The sequence below is a fragment of the Bubalus bubalis genome, chromosome 10 (assembly GCF_019923935.1).
Source record: "Bubalus bubalis isolate 160015118507 breed Murrah chromosome 10, NDDB_SH_1, whole genome shotgun sequence".
Taxonomy (NCBI): domain Eukaryota; kingdom Metazoa; phylum Chordata; class Mammalia; order Artiodactyla; family Bovidae; genus Bubalus; species Bubalus bubalis.
The window spans coordinates 5,181,530-5,198,791 of record NC_059166.1 but is presented as its reverse complement, the minus strand read 5'-3'; the positions used below and the strand labels follow the sequence as shown (position 1 = coordinate 5,198,791).

The following is a 17,262-nucleotide window of genomic DNA, read 5'->3' as shown; positions in this document are numbered from 1 at the left end:
AGTCCTGTGATCAGCTGAGCTCTTCTCCAGTCTGCAACCCAGAGATTACAGGTGGATCTTTATTAAGCTTCTTTATCCTAAAAACTGTATTTTGAAACAATCTCTCATGTTTTATTTAATATGTTTAATATATTTTTATTGACAAAATTAATTTTCTTAAGTTGGTACTCTTTATCCCCAAAAGTTTTTTTCAGCTTTTTTTTTTTAATTATAACTTTAGTCATGCTATTTTATTTGCTATTGTTCAGTCATCCCTACTCTATATTCCTAGGTCATTTCCTGTAATTTTCTATTACTCTTTGATTTTATTATTTTTTTCACTTTTTATTTTACTTTTTGATTTTAAATAGCAGCCTGTTCAAACCATGGTAACATCACTTAGGAGATGCTGGCAACTATTCTATGTGCTGTACAAACATAACACAGTTAGAACTTACCTCTGTTTTATAGATGAGGAGACCAAGGTTCAAATATTTTGTCCAAGATTAAGGGTAATATCATGAATTCCTAGGAATATCATCAAATGGATATAAAAATCATATTTTAAAATAATCTAGAGAAATAAGAGGCTTCCCTGGTGGCTAGGACGGTAAAGACTCTGCCTGTAATGTAAGAAACCTGGATTTGATCCCTGGGTCAGAAAGATGCCCTGGAGAAGGGAATGGCAACCCACTGCAGTATTCTTGCCTTGACAGTTCCATGGACAGAGGAACCTGGTGGGCTACAGTTCATGGGGTTGCAAAGAGTCAGACACGGCTGAGCAACTAATACTATAACTACTAAACAAATAATTGTTTTGTTTTGAATATCTGTAGAATTTGCTTTCTGAATAACTTCCCTCAGGAAACAGGAGCTCTGTGATAGGAAACCAGGCATTGCCACTCACTCGCTGTGCCCTTAGAGTGATCGTCCAGCACAGGCCTGGGAGTGGTCTTTGCTTAGGGCAGCAAGGTATCCTGTAGGTGGTTTTATCAAAATGTTCACCTTGTTTCTTGTTACAGTTTTGTGTGAAATAATTTTAATCTTCTTTCATTGTTGTTCTTTAAATATTACAGTTGTTAACCTTTCTTGTCTTCTTAATATACTGTTAGTTGTAAAATCTTTAGGGCAGAAGTGTATAATGAGAAGTTTAGCCGCATGACATTGAGTAAGTCAGATTTCTGCCCTTTAGTTTATGTCATTTTCAAGTGAGAAACAGGTATTATAATAATATCTACTACCTCTACTAAGGTTTAAAAAGTTTTTTAACTTTATGTTGTTTTTGTTCATAATAATATTAGCTATGACTGCATTTTTGTATCGTGCTTGCTCTGTGAGCATGGTTTGATATTGAGTGGTTATGCGGCACTTATTATGGTCAGTGCTAAAAGATAGGAGTAGAGTCTGATTCCAGATTCCTTGGAGCTTTTTGGATAGTAATATACATAAGACTTGAAAGATTGAAAGTGGGAGAAGGGGACGGCAGAGGATGAGATGGCTGGATGGCATCACTGACTCAATGGACATGAGTTTGGGTAAACTCCGGGAGTTGGTGATGGACAGGGAGGCTTGGCGTGCTTCAGTCCATAGGGTTGCAAAGAGTTGGACACGACTGAGCGACTGAACTGATAGTAAGACTTCAGTCAAAAGAACAAACGATAAGATGTTTCCTATACTCCCATTTTGTCTGAGAGGACCTGGAAAATTTTTCATTCAAAGGCGATTTCCGAAATTGAGTTTTTGCCGATTTTGGAAATAAAATGGGTATGAGTAGAAATGGTAATCTTTAACTTTTAATCTTCTTTTCTGATTTGCTGTCAATAAGTAAATACTTAGATTTAACACTTTAAAACATCACATTCTAAGACAAATGGTTGTTTTTCTCTGCCTTTAATAATCTTTATGTCTGCTAGATGGGGGAAGAAATAAATCTAGTACAAGGTTTCATGTGAATAGTGAAAGGGTTCTGTTAATGCTTTGTGGAAGCACTTCATGCCTCCGTGGACAGTAACTACTTGTATGTGAGTGTTCGTTAGCAGCAGAAACGTAGCCAAGTTTCCAAAAGGATTTCCAGCCAGTTCCTCAGAGTCTTTTTTTTTTTTTTAAAGCATTAGGCAGCCACTGATATTTAAACTTGGGGAAAATGAAATTAAAAATCACCCGGTCAGTTTTGTCCTTCTGTAGGAAACTGTTTAGTTCGTTCTTTTCAGCCTGACCTATGGCATCATCAGGATCATATTTAGCTTCCCAAATTGGGCATGGATACTATAAACAGCTCAGCTCTAGTGAAAGTTTACTGATTTTGATCATGATGGGGACAGACTAGTATTACTTGGCCATAGTTTGGCCATAACTGGTGATACTTAAGTTTGGTCTTGACACACGGTAATTACAGTTAAATTAGAGGAATTAATATATGAGAATTGGAATGAGGACTTAACCTGACACTTTTTTGAATTTAGCAAGTTGTTTCACTGTGCTAAATTTAATAAGCCTTTGTAGAATACCTACTGCCTATAAAGACATTCCTAGATAATGATTTCAACAAACTGAATAAAAGTATGTACCCTTGCCTGGAAAATCCCATGGACGGAGGAGTGTGGTAGACTACATACAGTCCATGGGGTCGCAAAGAGTTTGACGCAACTGAGCGACTTGACTTTCTAATCTCTATATATTATTAGAAAATAACTTGCTTTGAGAACATGATTCCTGTTTTACTCAAGTTAAAAATTTTTTTGAAGTCAACTTTATAACTGGAGTTAGTCAGTGAGCAATTATATATAATATAATTATATATATTTCATTATATATAATGAAATTATTATATAATTATATATATATCAATAAATATTCCTCAGTGTACATTTCTTAAACTGATACTGATTTAAGATTGTATGTACAACTGGAGATAGTTATGTTAGGCTTTATCACTTGGCTTAAAATGTATTGTTTATAAATGGGTTATTGAAACCTTGGTTTGTTTAAATACGAAGCACTTTCCAGAATTCCTTTCTAGGAGATTTTGGGTATGAACTTCCACATTAAGAGCGCAATAGGGAGAGAAGTCTTGTGCTCATTTGCCTGACTACGAATGTATAATTAAAAGAGTCTTTCAGTAGGGCTTGGGGCAATCATTGTGTTCTGATTCTTCATGTTATACAATTACTTTGTTGTTCAAACAGATACTGTAATTAGAGCATAATTTTAAATTTCAGAGGTCAGTGACTCATTGAGGTTTTTTTTTGGCTTTGTTTTTAATCAAAAACAAAAGTAGTTTCTCAGGTTTTGAGGAATTTTTTTACTGAATGTTTTTATATCACTGTATACAGCAAGTGAAATGGGTGATGTTTTATTGAAAAGTAATGCTTAAAGCTTATTTCACGATGGTGATTTAATCAGCCCTAACTTAGGAATGACATTGGGTGTATATGTGTGCATTGTATATTAAGACCAAATTTTCATCTTCCCCTATTGAAAACTGTAACGATTAGAAGAATTCTGTGTAAGTGGCCACAGGTTTATCATTTTTGTGTATTTGTGTCATTCAAATTTGGTAGGCATTTCTCTTTTCTAGGAGAAAAGCGTATTTGTCGGTGTAAGAAATCTGTTTTACTAGCTATTCTCTGTTATTTATTGATACGGTGTGTGACTCAACCAGGAATTCATTGATGGAGAAAGAGCATATGACTTGGAATTAGGGGGGAAGAACACAAAATAAATTTACCAAGTCATCTCTGTTAATCTGTTTCTTTATCTGCATCCAAATTCCCTACCAGCTCTAAAATTCTATGAGAACAAGCTGTGCTTAAAATACATGCTCCCCCACTCAAATGTTTAAAGGTAAAATGATCAGAGTAGAAAAAATTCTTAAGTGTCAAGACTTGAGTGTTCTGTGTCTTTCACTAATCTATCACTCTTGCACTAATTTGTGGTGCTATTTTAAGGCAGTTTACTTAGTTGTAGGGCTCTCGTGTAGGCGATATCATGCTCTAGGAAGCGTAGCAGGCTCTGAAGCGCTCCCTGTAGAACGTGTGTCTGTGTGGCTAGGGCAGGCCTTACCGCCTTAACCTCCTCCTGACCTGTGAGGGAAGGAGAGGACTGGGACCGCAGTCTCAGGACTGCTGGGATGACTAAGTGAGGGGACATGTTTGATTGCTCAGTGTGGCACTTGGCCAGCAGGAAGGTAGGTAGTATCATCATCATTTTCATTCCTGAATTTCTTTGTCATCACATGAAACACTCAGAGCTACTTGAAATGTGTTTTTTGATAGTAGACTTGCCAAGAATATAAACCAAAGTAAAGTATTGGTAATTGTGTCAATGCTTCATAGTCAGGTGTGAATGATATTATAGAATCGTTTTATATGTTACTAAACTTTAATTTACCGTATAAATTAAGATGCATTCCATTTCCTTGAATGCTGTCTTGTCATTTCAGACTACCTTAAATAAAAAAACCAAGATCAGTGATTTGAGCTTTGTTCTTATTTGTACACGTTGTAATTGTTTATAAATAACTTGCCTTTGCTCTCATTTTGCTTTATTATATTAAGATATATAAATTTAGTCTTGCAGTTGCAAAAAGACTGACTTTTTTTGTTAATTGCATTCTTCTGATATGTTGTAACAAGGTAATATTGAACTGATAGAATAAAGGAAAAGCGCTGTCTTTTGTGGGATATGAAAATCAGACCTCATGAACATCATCCTAGAAAATCTGAGTGAGTTGACTAGAAGAAAAGTAAGAGACCAAGAATAAAATTTAGGGCTGTAAGGATTTTCAAATGTTAGCTTGCTACTTAAATAGGAGGTCAAATAGAAGCAGGCCCAGAAATAGACAAATGATCAAGGGAAACTGGAGACTTATTTGGGCAGACACAGTAGTAATGAATACAGCAAAGCACTGTGAGGAAACAATATGATTTTAGTGATGCTCATCAACAATAAAAGCTCAGTTGTTCATTTCAGTAAATCTAATAGCTAGAGACAGTGCACAGATAACTATCAGTTATAGTACTACACAAGTAGAGTAGTACTATAAACAATAAAGGATAAAAGTAAGTATTAAAGAAAACATTCTGGACGTGGGTGATCAATTGCATAAAGTTTGTGGGTGTGAGAATCTGTGTTTGTAAATAGGCCAGCTTGTTGACAACCTGTAATCAGGAAATGGTGTCTGAAGTTAGTGTGGATTGAAATGCACAGGTGAATGCACAGCAGCTCTCTGTCAGGACCGAAGGAAGCTTATAACTGTGTTTCAGACTTCCCACAAAACCAGTTAGTTGGTCCTTGTTCTGAAGTATTAAAAATTCACACAGAACTCAGAAAGCTCATTCGGGATCAATAATAGCTGAGACGAACTGTGGACTAGTTTGGAGAAAAGAATGAGCTGGACATGTTGAGTGCTTTACAGTCACTGACAGACACTTGTCAGCGGGCAGTTGAGTTTGGAGGTCTAGCAGTAAGGAATGGACTGGAAGTATAAGTTTTGGAATATGTGGATACAAAAAAATGCCGTATTATTGTATATTGCTGAAGATTTGGTGGCAAGTTATATGAAATTCTTTGGGTGAGTATAAAACAGAAATTGTAATAATTTGCAATGAGCTATTTTTTTTCACATCAGTTTCTCAGCTGTTTATTTCTGAAATACTATTAAAATATGACTGTAAAAAGAAATTAATGCCTCAACCACAGTTTCTAAGAGATACACCACCTTTGGTGTATCTCCATTTTGCCATCAGTCCTCTCTGCTTCATTGCATCCCCTTTTTTCTTTTTTTTTTTTTTTTTTTGGTCCCAAATTAGGAAAGTGAGAGACTTTGGGAGTGGCTTCTTAACTGCAGGTACACTAGGGTATAGGAGTAGACACTGTAATTTTACACTCTCTCTTGTTTGTCTATAGTAAAAGAGAACCTTTTTGGGTATCTTTTATGACTTGCCAATCCCAGATTGCCTTTGTTATCTGTTTGAGAAACAAAAAGAGAATAGAGGGAGAAATTATATTTGTATTGAATAATGACTTGGCTCAAATTCACTGTTGACAGAATTTACTTCACTCTTCCTGAGTTAGAATGGATTACAATTGTATAAAGGTGGCTTCTGCATAGAATGATCTTAAAACCTCTTTAAAAATGAGTTTAATACACTCATGGATTAAAAGTGTGCAATTCTATAAAGCTTGATGTAGAAAATACCTTCTCTGCTTTCTAACAGCCACCACTGCTCACAGTCACTTTCTACTGTTTAAAGAGATTCTTTTGGTATTCATTCTCTGTTGCTGCATTTTGTGCTCACCTTACCCCTAGTTGATTTTTTTGCTGTTGTTTTGTTTTGATCTCACTTTTTCATTGTGATGAGACATTACTGGGCCCTTTACATTTGGAAACTGTTATCTGTTTTGTTTTAAAATATGTATTATGTTGATGACTTTTCTCCCTTCTGCTGCTTTTCTTTTTTCATGGTGAGACATCAGCCATTCATCGTTGTGACCTCTTGTGTTAGTTCCCTAATCTTTATGTTACCTATTCTCCTATTGTTCAGCCATTTTCCACCTCTGGCTTTACTCTTTACTTGGAAAGAAAATTCAATTTTTATCTTCAAGCACCTCTGCCATACGTTTTTGTTTGTTTGTTTCTACTGTCATATTTAAGTTTCAAGAATTCCTTTAATAGCATTTTTTACTTGTTTCCAGGATGCAGTGTCCTTTCTTAACTCGGAGGACTTTTGAGTTTTTCTTCTCCTTGCCCAGTGATTGCTTTCTTCAGGCAGTTTCTGTAGTTGGATTGGCCATACTTTCCAGAGAAGTCTTCTGGTCTCTGGCCCCCAGTGTGCGGGCTGGGGGTAGAGTGAGAGAAGGCTAGACACCTCAGCCTTCAGTGTTTTGAAGGGTCCTGTCACTTGACCCTCAAAACGCAGTTCCAGAATATGGAAATCTTCAGGGATACATTTCTAGTCTGCAGCTAGAAATTAGGAAGTGCTGGATTGCCAGCTATTTAAGGAATGGGGATGTGGAGAGAGAAGTTAGCCAGTTTTCCAGTCTTAGCTCCACCCTTAAACCACTTCCACCGCTGCCGATTTCCTGAGGCTTTATGGAGGCTCTAGAGTGTAAGTGAATTTCTTCTTGCCTGGGTCAGCTAATACCCTGACTACTTAGTCATCTGCTTTCTAGTATAGTTTCCAAATTGTTTCCTTTCCCATTTTCTTCTTTCTTATAAGTTAGTTCATGCATTTAAAACTCTACAGTGTTTCAGAAGAATTTTAGGAAGGAGTGAAAGTACACAACTCCATTAGTTTCACGGTTTTTGTCTCTCAGTGTTTTAGAAACCATAAGCAAATCTTATAAGTATAACTTTCTTTTATTTTAGTAGTTTTAACTGGTACTTACATTGTTGAATTTATTAGGAGTATCATTTACCAAGTGTAGTTTTCATTCTTAGGCCTTTCTGAAATATTTTGGATTATAATGTTCCTCAGTTGTCCTTGTATTAGTATCTGTATACATTAATAATATACACATACATATGCTTTTTTAGTGTCTTTGTCTACTAATTATAACATTATGTCAGTGGTAGGTTTTGGTTAATTTTTTTTCTTATATGTTTTCCTTTTTCTCTTACTTTGCCTGTTAATTTCTGATAAGATGCCAGATAGTGTGAATTTTAGGGTTTCCCATGTGACTCATTGGTAAAGAATTCGCCCGCCAATGCAGGAGCCACAGGATATGCAGTTTCAATCTCTGGGTCAGGAAGATCCCCTGGAGAAGGAAAGCAATCCACCCCAGTGTTCTTGCCTGGAGAAGAATCCCATGGATGGAGGATCCTGGCAGGCATAGTCGATGAAGTCACAAGAGAATTGGACACAACTGAGTGACTAAGCACACACAGTGTGGATTTTACCTTGTTGGGTGGATATTTCATATTCCTATAGCTGTTCTTGGACTTTGTTCTGGGACACAGTTAAATTGGAGACAGTTGGATCCTTTTAGGTCTTGCTTTGAGTATTTATTTAGGCACTACTGGCACGGTACTGCTTAGACTGCTGACTAATTATTTTCCACTCAGGAGGCGAGACCTCTGTGTACGTGTCCCAGTGTCCTGTGTATCATAAAGTTTTCTACCTTGAATCCTTTGAATCGGTTCTTTCTCGCCTCTGGTATTTCCTCCCACATATGTGCTGAGCAGTGTTCAGTTGAATGCTTGTGCAGATTTCCACTGTCAAAGTGAAGTGAAGTGAAAGTCGCTCAGTCATGTCCAACTGTTTGCAGCTCCATGGACTTTAGCCTGCCAGGCTCCTCTGTTTATGGAATTTTCCAGGCCCAGGATACTGTAGTGGGTAGCCGTTCCCTTCTCCAGGGCATCTTCCCAACCCAGGGATCGAATCCAGGTCTCCTGCATCGCAGGCAGACTCTACTGTCTGTGCCACTAGGGAGGCCCTCCACTCTCTGTGCAGCTCCTTTTCCCAGTACTGGTTTAGGTGAGCTCTAGCTGCTGTGCCCTCCTGGGTCTCGAAGGTAGTCTTCTCCACTCAGAGAGGCAGCCTGGCACCCTTCCCAGGGCTGCAGCCTCGAGCTTCCCAGGCCAGGAAGCCTGGACAATCGTGTGTTGGCTTCCCATCCTCAACCTCACTATCCTCCTCCTTTTTGGTTGTTTTTAGACATGAGAGTGAATATTGTTGATGTTACTTTATCTTGGCCCAAAGCAGACATTGCTTATTTGATGGATGTGGAGATACTTTTAGGTTCATTAAAACATAAACACACAGAACTTTATCACTTTTATAAAAAGTGATCACTTTCTATAAAAACTTCTATAAAAAGTTTTATTTAACTTTTTATAGAAAAAATTGATCAGATATAAATTTCAGTGAGACGATATTGTCAGTGTTTTTCAACATAAAAATTAAACTCTGGATTTTAAAATTTTTTTATTGTTACAGTAGAGGTGTGTCTGCACACTTTGTATTTGGCACACAGATAGCCATGAGGTTCCCAGTTCTTTAAGTCTCTCAGTTTTTCATGGTGTCCCCTTGGCAAAAAAAACGCTGAAGAGTTTTTCTTCCTATTTTTAAATGGTTACTTCCAAACAGCTTAGTTTATCAAAACAACTTAAATTGAAATTTTTGTTTAAATTTTATTTATAAACAACCACATTATTTATTAATGGATTTGTTTTTCTCTTGGATACTGTTCAGATTCTCAAACTGGACACTACCACCCTCTTCCTGTTCCACACTGATTTTGCATGGACATGGCTTTTTATTACAGCAACCACTGAAAACCTAGCATTGCAAAGATAAGACATCATCAAAAGGAATGTAGCATGATCTAATATTGATAAAGACAAATATTTTAAACTCAAAGGTTGCATGGTGTCTGACAGACATCAGCTATTGCTGTTTCCCTTGAGGCTTCAAGTACTTTGTGGCACCTGGTGAGTGTGCTGTGCTGTCTCCTTGGATTCACTCCTTGGGAGCACGCAGGTGGCCCACCACAGGCTGCTGTGCTTTTGTTTGGTTTCCCATTTCCCCTCACAACACTTGGGTGCCTTTTCACACTTAATGATATTCATAGAAAATAAAGAGAAGCATAAACTTTTTTTAAGAACTCATTTCTGTCCTTATTGTCTGAGTTTCATATATTTCTTTTCCCTGGCATGACCTCTGCAAACATGTGAGTTGTGGTAGAAAACTTTTTTTTTGTTTGTTTTTAGTAACCAGTTTATTTTTCTTTGATTGGAAGAATTCAGTAAATAGTATTCACAATTCAGTAAATAGAATACTTAAAGATGAAACTTCAAAAAAAAGTATTGTTCATTGTTTATGTGTGGTACATTGCACTGAACCATATGCATTTATTTATTTATACCATTTTGATATTCATGTTGATATTGTTTTTAATTATTAAAATTATATTTATGAAATACTTACAAATATATTTGTGTATTATCTCTAAAGCTTAAGGCAAGAAGCAACTCTGAAATGATTATATTTTAGCTGAAAGGAAAGTATGGCCTATCTTTCCTGTAGCTTGACAGTGTTTTCCACCTGGGGATCACTGGGTCATCTGAAGACACCAGGGAAATGAAATGTAGATGTTCTCTGCTGAAACTAGTGTTTATGATGGTATGGTTAAAAGAGTGACTGTACACCTCACCGTTTTTAAAGTAAGGTCTGATAGAACTACAGTTAAAAGTATCGTTACATTTATTCCTTGTTATTATTTTATGATGAAATGTTTCCATAATCACTACTTGAAATGCTTAAAACAAATGGCATTTGTCTACACAATAATGTCTGTTGGCAAAATACTTTTCCTGTTTTTGAATTCAGCCAGTGTTACTAAAAGCAGTTGCAACAACATGGGAAAACCGCTGAATTTGAGAATGAAGATGTTGATTCAGTTCCTAAATTTGGCAAGTTACTAGCCACATGGCCTTGATGGGTGACTTGCTTAAATTTACCTCAGTGACCTTTTATTTACTCATAGCAAAACAATGCAAGCATAGCTTAATGATTGCAGCAAGTTATTATTATGGCTAGAAAGATGTGCTGTCTCTTGGAAAGAAAAATTTGTAATCGTGTGCTTTGTAAATTTTTTAGGAGGAGCAAAATCGAGGCAAGCCTAATTGGGAGCATCTCAATGAAGATTTACATGTACTGATCACTGTGGAAGATGCTCAAAACAGAGCAGAGATCAAACTGAAGAGAGCTGTTGAGGAAGTGAAGAAATTACTGGTACCTGCAGTAAGTAATAATTTCCAAATCTTAAGATTTAGACCCAAGATCTTTTTTAGTTAATGTTTTAATTATTATAATGTTTATGTTAATAAAGAATAGGTTATTATTTGTTCAAAATTTTATTTAAGCACAAAATATAAAAATAATTTGCAAGTCATTTGCTATAGAATAAGAGACAGACACTGCTCCATTTCTTAAATGGGAAAGTCTGCTCCCTGTTTATTTTTTGTGAAGTGGAGCAAACCGAATCAGTGGCCTGTTTTTCAAAAGTGTGGTTACCTTTGCATCAGTCTGTTACGGAGTAAAAATGTAGGTCCATCATCAGGTAGGGCTGATGAAAGTTTTGTCTCTCTTTTAGATCAGTTTCTCATTGCAAACAAGCAGTGAGTGTACATGAAGTCCACACGAGCTAATACTTCTGTTGGGTGATCTGTGTTAGTAGGAGTGCATTACCTGTGTTGCCTATGGATTCCGTGGGCTTCGCAGGTGGCACAGTGGTAAAGAACCGACTTATCAATGCAGGAGACACGAGAGACCCGGATTCCATCCCTGGGTCAGATCAGGAAGATCCCCTAGAGTAGGAAATGGCAACCCACTCCAGTGTTCTTGCCTGGGAAATTCCAGTATCCTTGTACCTATATTCCTTGTGATTTGATTCTAATTTTTCTAATTTTGATAATTTGAATGTGTTTCCATCAGTTTACATAACACCACACATAACTTACTATTCAGCGTTCAAACCTTTTAAATTCAAATTGGGGTTTCAGAACAGCCTTGCAGTAAGTTCCTTCCCACCACCCAAGCTCCCTCCCGACCCCCCTTCTCCCAGCAAGCACAGGAACTCAGACAAGCCTTAGCAGTTTTTAATTTCACTGCAAAAGTATTGTAATAGGGGTTTTGAGATGATCACACTAAATCTGTAGTTGTAGTACTTTACCTCACAGAATTGTTTATCCTGGATAATAACTTTTTTTTTATTTCAAATGTTTCTTTGATTTGAATAATTAGTTTGTTTTAGTCTCTTTTGTTTCTTCAATCACAAAATAAACCATGCATAACTAGAGAAAAGTCATTTCTTCAGTTATATACAGTGTAACCAGTCTGGCAAGTCTTCATGTGTTACTATGAAATATCGACTAAAGATGTTCTTTTTATCATAGGTACAGTTAATTAGTTGTTCAGTCTTGTTTCCATAAATCTGAACTATACCTCCTTTAGATTCTTGAGATCTTCAATATACTTTTATAAATACAGTGTAACATTTTGTGGAAATCACATCATCTTCATTGACAGATAAGGACTATTGATCAGTGCCCTGATTTTGCTCATCTTTGGGGACTTAGGTCATCCTTGACAGAAAAGAACTATTGATGTAAATCTGCCTCCACTGTATTTCTTGAAGACAAATTCTTGCCAACCCAGTTAAAATAAATCTCTCTTTTCACTTTTAGTCTTAACCCACACAATTGATTCTCAGACATTAGTAAGAGTGATTTTTTTTGTTTGTTTGAAAAAATTGTATAAAGATAATCAATGATTGGACACATCACTCCTGTGGAAGCAGGGTAACCAGTGAGTTACCTTGTCTGGAACTCCTTGTTGTACGCTGAAGAAGTGGCTCTTAATTGTAAACAAAGTATAGGTAGTTGTGAAAACTTTAAAAGTCAGAGAAGGAAAATGTTTGTGAAATAATTAATTTTAGGATTTTACTAAGCATATAGATAGAACATTAAGCAGAGGTTTTATAGGAAGATATAATGATAGCCTTCGTATTTTAAGTGGCTCCTGTGAGAAAATTAGTTACTTGAAATTGTTAGGAACTTGTGATTCTTATTTGTGGTTTGTGTTTTTTTAGTTGGGTTAAAAAAGCTATAGTTCGTATGCTGTTTACGGAGTTTTACACTGTAGACGTTAGTTTTAGCCGAGTGTTTTGGCTAGGGTGTGTGGTCATAGGGTGTGTGGGTCATTCCTGTTTATTAGGCCATGTTGCCGTGTGCTGCTGCACGCTCTCCTTTACAGTTTTGTTTCTTTAAGCGTCTATGAGAAAGTTACTAATTTAATCTAACCCTTTGATAAAATACTATTTTGTAATTAGACAACTGGTATTTTAATAGATTAATTGTTAATTTTATATATGTAAAACTTAGGCTTTTAGATATGCGTGTTGAACTGGTTTATTGTAATTAGAAAACTCAGATGACATTTTAGTGCTTGTTTTTTTATTCAGATAATAATTCGCACACTTTTCCTGTGAGCCTTTCAAAATAAATGAGGCTGTTAAATTTCTTGGCTGAACTTACAGTTTTTGCTTAGCATATTTTGGGAAATTATGATCTCTTATCTTTATATGTTCAAATCACTTTAACATAGATTTGATCCTTACAGAGAACTTGTGTATTAATTTACTCATGTTCTGTTATCAGATGTTTTCATTTCCTTTATTCCCACCACACTGATACCGTAATGTGCTATAAATTTCCATTTCTCCCATTCAAGTACCAACCAGGCCCAACCCTGCTTAGCCTCTGAGATCAGACAAGATTGGGCACGTTCAGGGTGGTATGGCTGTAGACTAAATTTCCATTTCTTTTTGCCTTTTTTAACAGAATATCTGAACCTGCTTTTAATTAAATTTGGTCTTAGTATCCTCATGTATATATTATGACAGTTGATTAATTATTGTACAGGGCCTTGTTAACCATTTTAAGAACTTTGGCTTTTGGTCTAGAATGGGTGGCCTTCCCTGGTGTCTTAGATGGTAAAGAATCTGCCTGCAAGGTGGGGAACCTGGGTTGGGAAGATCCCCTGGAGGAGGGCATGGTAACCCACTCCAGTCTCCTTGCCTGGAGAATCCCATGGACAGAGGAGGTTTGTGGGCTATAGTCCATGGGATCGCAAAGAGTCAGACAGGACTGCGCTCTCTAAGCAGAAGCCATTGGAGTGCTTAAGGAGAAGGGAATGACATGGTCTGATTAATATTTAGTAAGGATTACTGGTCTGCTCTGTTTAAAACAGAATAAATCACACAAGGTGAAAGAAAGGACGCTCTCATAGGAGTTCACAAATTAAGGCCCATGGGCCAAAACCAGCCTCCCACCTGGGTTTGAATAGCCCATGAACTTAGCATGGTTTTTACATTTTTTAATGACCAGGGGGAAAAAAATCAGAAGAATAATATTTGAAGAAGAATAATACTTCATGAAATGTGAAAATTATATAAAATTCAAATTGCATTGTCTAAGTTTTATTGAAGCGCAGCCATGCTTATGCTGCTTCGTTTACATATTGTCTGTGGCTGCATCTGAGCTCCAGTGGTGAGTTGAGTAACTGCCACAGAGACCATATGCCCAGAAAAGCCATTTACTGTCTGGTTTATTACAGAAAAAGTTTGCCAGTTCCTGGACTCGTGCATTAATTCAGATGAGAGGTGATGATGGGTTGGGTCAGTGTAGCCACAGAAGTGAGTCATGGTCTCATTTCTAAGCATATTTTTAAAGTGAAACTGGCAGGATTTGCTAATGGATCATCTTTGGGATGTTAGAAAGCAAGGCGTCAGGCATGATACCAAGATTTTTAGCCTGAACAACTGAAAGGATATAATTGCTGTTACTCTGATGAAGGGTGTGTTAGGAATAGATTTTGAAGAGATTACTTGGAACTCAGTTTTGAATCTGGTAAATTTAAGATGCCAATAGCTATCCAAGTGTAACTCTTCTAGTATTCTCTTCAGATTAACAAGTATTTATTCCAGGTTGACTATATTTTAGAGCATTAGGGGTAGAGAAAGTTATTTAAAGCAGGATGTTTAATGTTTAGGACAGTGGCAGTTCCATAACTATATTTCATAAGATACTTTTCATAGGTATTCTGTATAAAAGAAAGCCTTAAATATAAGTATTGTGAATCTCTGGTAGAAACCATTTCCAAATTTAATTGACCATCAAACTTTTTTTTCTGAGAGTGTATTCACCATCTAGTGTTATAGAGATACTTGTTTGAGGAATGATCTGTAAACTCATGAGTCTGATTTGAATACATAAGAGTAGTCTTTTTAACTCTGAAGCATAGCCATTTTGAAGCATGAAAAAAACGCTCTTCTTCAGGAACTTTTTATTTTTTTACACAAATAAAAACGCATTAATTTTGAATGTACAGTTTGGCCCTTGACAGTTGTATATTCTTACAACCACTACTGCAGTCAAGGTTTCGATTACCCCGAAAAGTTTTCTCTTAGCCCTTTTGCCATCAATTCAGATTAACAAGTTACCATCACAATCAAGTTAGCATCCATCATCTCATACACTCATTGTTTTTTTGTGTATAATCCACTCTTAGCAAATTTCAGGAGTACAGTGTATTAATTAAATGTAACCACTATACTGTGCCTTAAACCCCCAGAACTTACTCATCTCATAACTGAGAGTTTGTGCCGTTTGATGGACATCGCTTCTTCCCTAGCCCCTGGCAACCAACATTCTACTCTCCGGTTGTATGAATTTGCCTCTTTTAAATCAGTTCGCTTTGTCTAGATTTCCTTTCTTTGTACTTTCGTGCAGCTTGGCTCTTTTGAGTTTCATCCATACTGTTGCATGTATCAGTGGGTTGTTCCTTTTGATTGATAATTAGCATTCCATTGAATACATAAGCCACAGTTTGTTTCTCCTTTCACTTGTAGTTTTAATTTTTATTTCTGTGAATACAGATGATATGGAGCATCTTTTAATATGCTTCTTGAGAATTCATATATTTTCTTTGATGAAGTATCTTAAATCTTTCTATCATTCTTCTTGGCTTGTCTTTTTTATTTTTTAATGTTAAAGCAATTCTTTATGTGTTGAAAATGAATCCTTTTTTGGACAAATATTCTAATCTGGGACTTGTATTTTTCTTTTGGTTTTGTGGAAAGGCTTTTCATTACAAATCCCATTTCATTCATATTAATAAATATTGAACTTAGTTTATTTCCCTGTTCTTATATTTTTCAAGAAATTTGTCTTTGTCATCTGAGTTGGTAAATTTTTCATCTTGAAGTTGGTCACAATACTCTATCTTTTTAAGGTCTACTCTGTTCATATAGGTTGTGTGAGCTATACATGCACACATGTGCACACATCGAAACTGCCATTTCAATGCCTTCAAGGAGAACACGCTAGGATACATACACATTATTACAATGAATGGAGGTCTTTACAGTCTCTCAGTAATTCAGGGGGAAAATGGGAAAGAAGACTTGAACATTATCTACCACCTTCATCTAAATGGGGCTTCCCTGATAGCGCAGTTGGTAAAGAATCTGCCTGCAATGCAGGAGACCCCAGTTGGATTCCTGGGTCAGGAAGATCCCCTGGAGAATGGATAGGCTACTCACTCCAGTATTCTTGGGCTTCCCTTGTGGCTCAGCTGGTAGAGAATCGGCCTGCATATGGGAGACCTGGGTTTGATCCCTGGGTTGGGAAGATCCCCTGGAGGAGAGAGAGCCTACCCACTCCAGTATTCTGGCCTGGAGAATTCCATGGACTATACAGTCCATGGGGTCGCAAAGAGTCAGACATGACTAAGTGACTTTCACTTACTTCATCTAAATGACATTTATAAAACACATAAACAACTACCGCAGAATACATGTGCTTTTTAAGTGTAAAAGGGATAGTCACCAAAACAGACAATATGATGGAATATTACAAAAATGTACTCTAATTCAAAGAGAATAAAATCTTAACAGAAAGCATTTTTTGGAAACAGAATTCAGTTACCAATCAGTCACAATAAGATAAATTTAAAAGTCCCAAATATTGGGAAACATTTGGAAATAACTCATAAGTCAAAGAAGAAATCATAAAATAAAATAGGAAATACTGTGAAGTGAATGGTAATAAAAATACCACATAATATTATATTTGGGATGCAGTTAAAGCATTATTCAGAGAAAATATTTTTAGCATAAATAAAAGGTCTCAAAAGTATAAAAGAAAGGTTGTAAGTCACTAATAGTCCACCTTTAAGAAGCTGTGAAAATAAAATTAAAAACAAATCAAGTAGAAAGAAGATGATAAAGCAGAAATCAGTGAAACAGAAAAGGAACAAATAGAGAAAATCAACAAAACCAAAAGCTCGCATGTAGCACTAAAAGATGAATAAAACTAAATAAAATTCTAGAGAGGTGATGACTTTGGAGATAGCACAGTCTGTTCTTAGAGTGCGAGTTTTAAACTGAATTGTTAATTTAGTTCTTGACCAAAGGATCAATAATTGAAGTCTGTGGTATCGTTGGCCTCCTTTTCGTGTTATTGGGAAAGAAGGATTAAAAGATCCTGCTGTAATGCACTCGCCCCTTGATAGAGCTGTAATGTGAGAGACCGTCTCTCATGTACGGAGGGTGTTGCTGCTGTTTTTCTGCCTCGCACAACCATTTTAATCTGAATGGGGAATCTGTCTAGGGACCCAGAGTACAGTAATTAGCAGTCTCTTCAGAGTGTCAGAGCAGAATTACCATTGTAATGGTTTAGCTGCAGGATAAAAGGATTGAATTTGGGTCTTCCTGTCT

The 17,262-nt window shown here is 36.5% G+C and overlaps 1 protein-coding gene across 8 annotated transcripts in view; it reads left to right on the top strand.

The window, feature by feature from the left end:
* QKI (QKI, KH domain containing RNA binding) overlaps positions 1-17,262 on the top strand; it is a 160,042-nt gene that overhangs the window by 114,015 nt on the left and 28,765 nt on the right. For all 8 annotated transcript variants that reach the window (XM_025294298.3, XM_025294294.3, XM_025294297.3 and 5 more), the window contains exon 4: positions 10,581-10,724. In XM_025294298.3, coding sequence (XP_025150083.1) covers positions 10,581-10,724 — 144 coding nt within the window. The remainder of the gene's footprint in view (positions 1-10,580; positions 10,725-17,262) is intronic.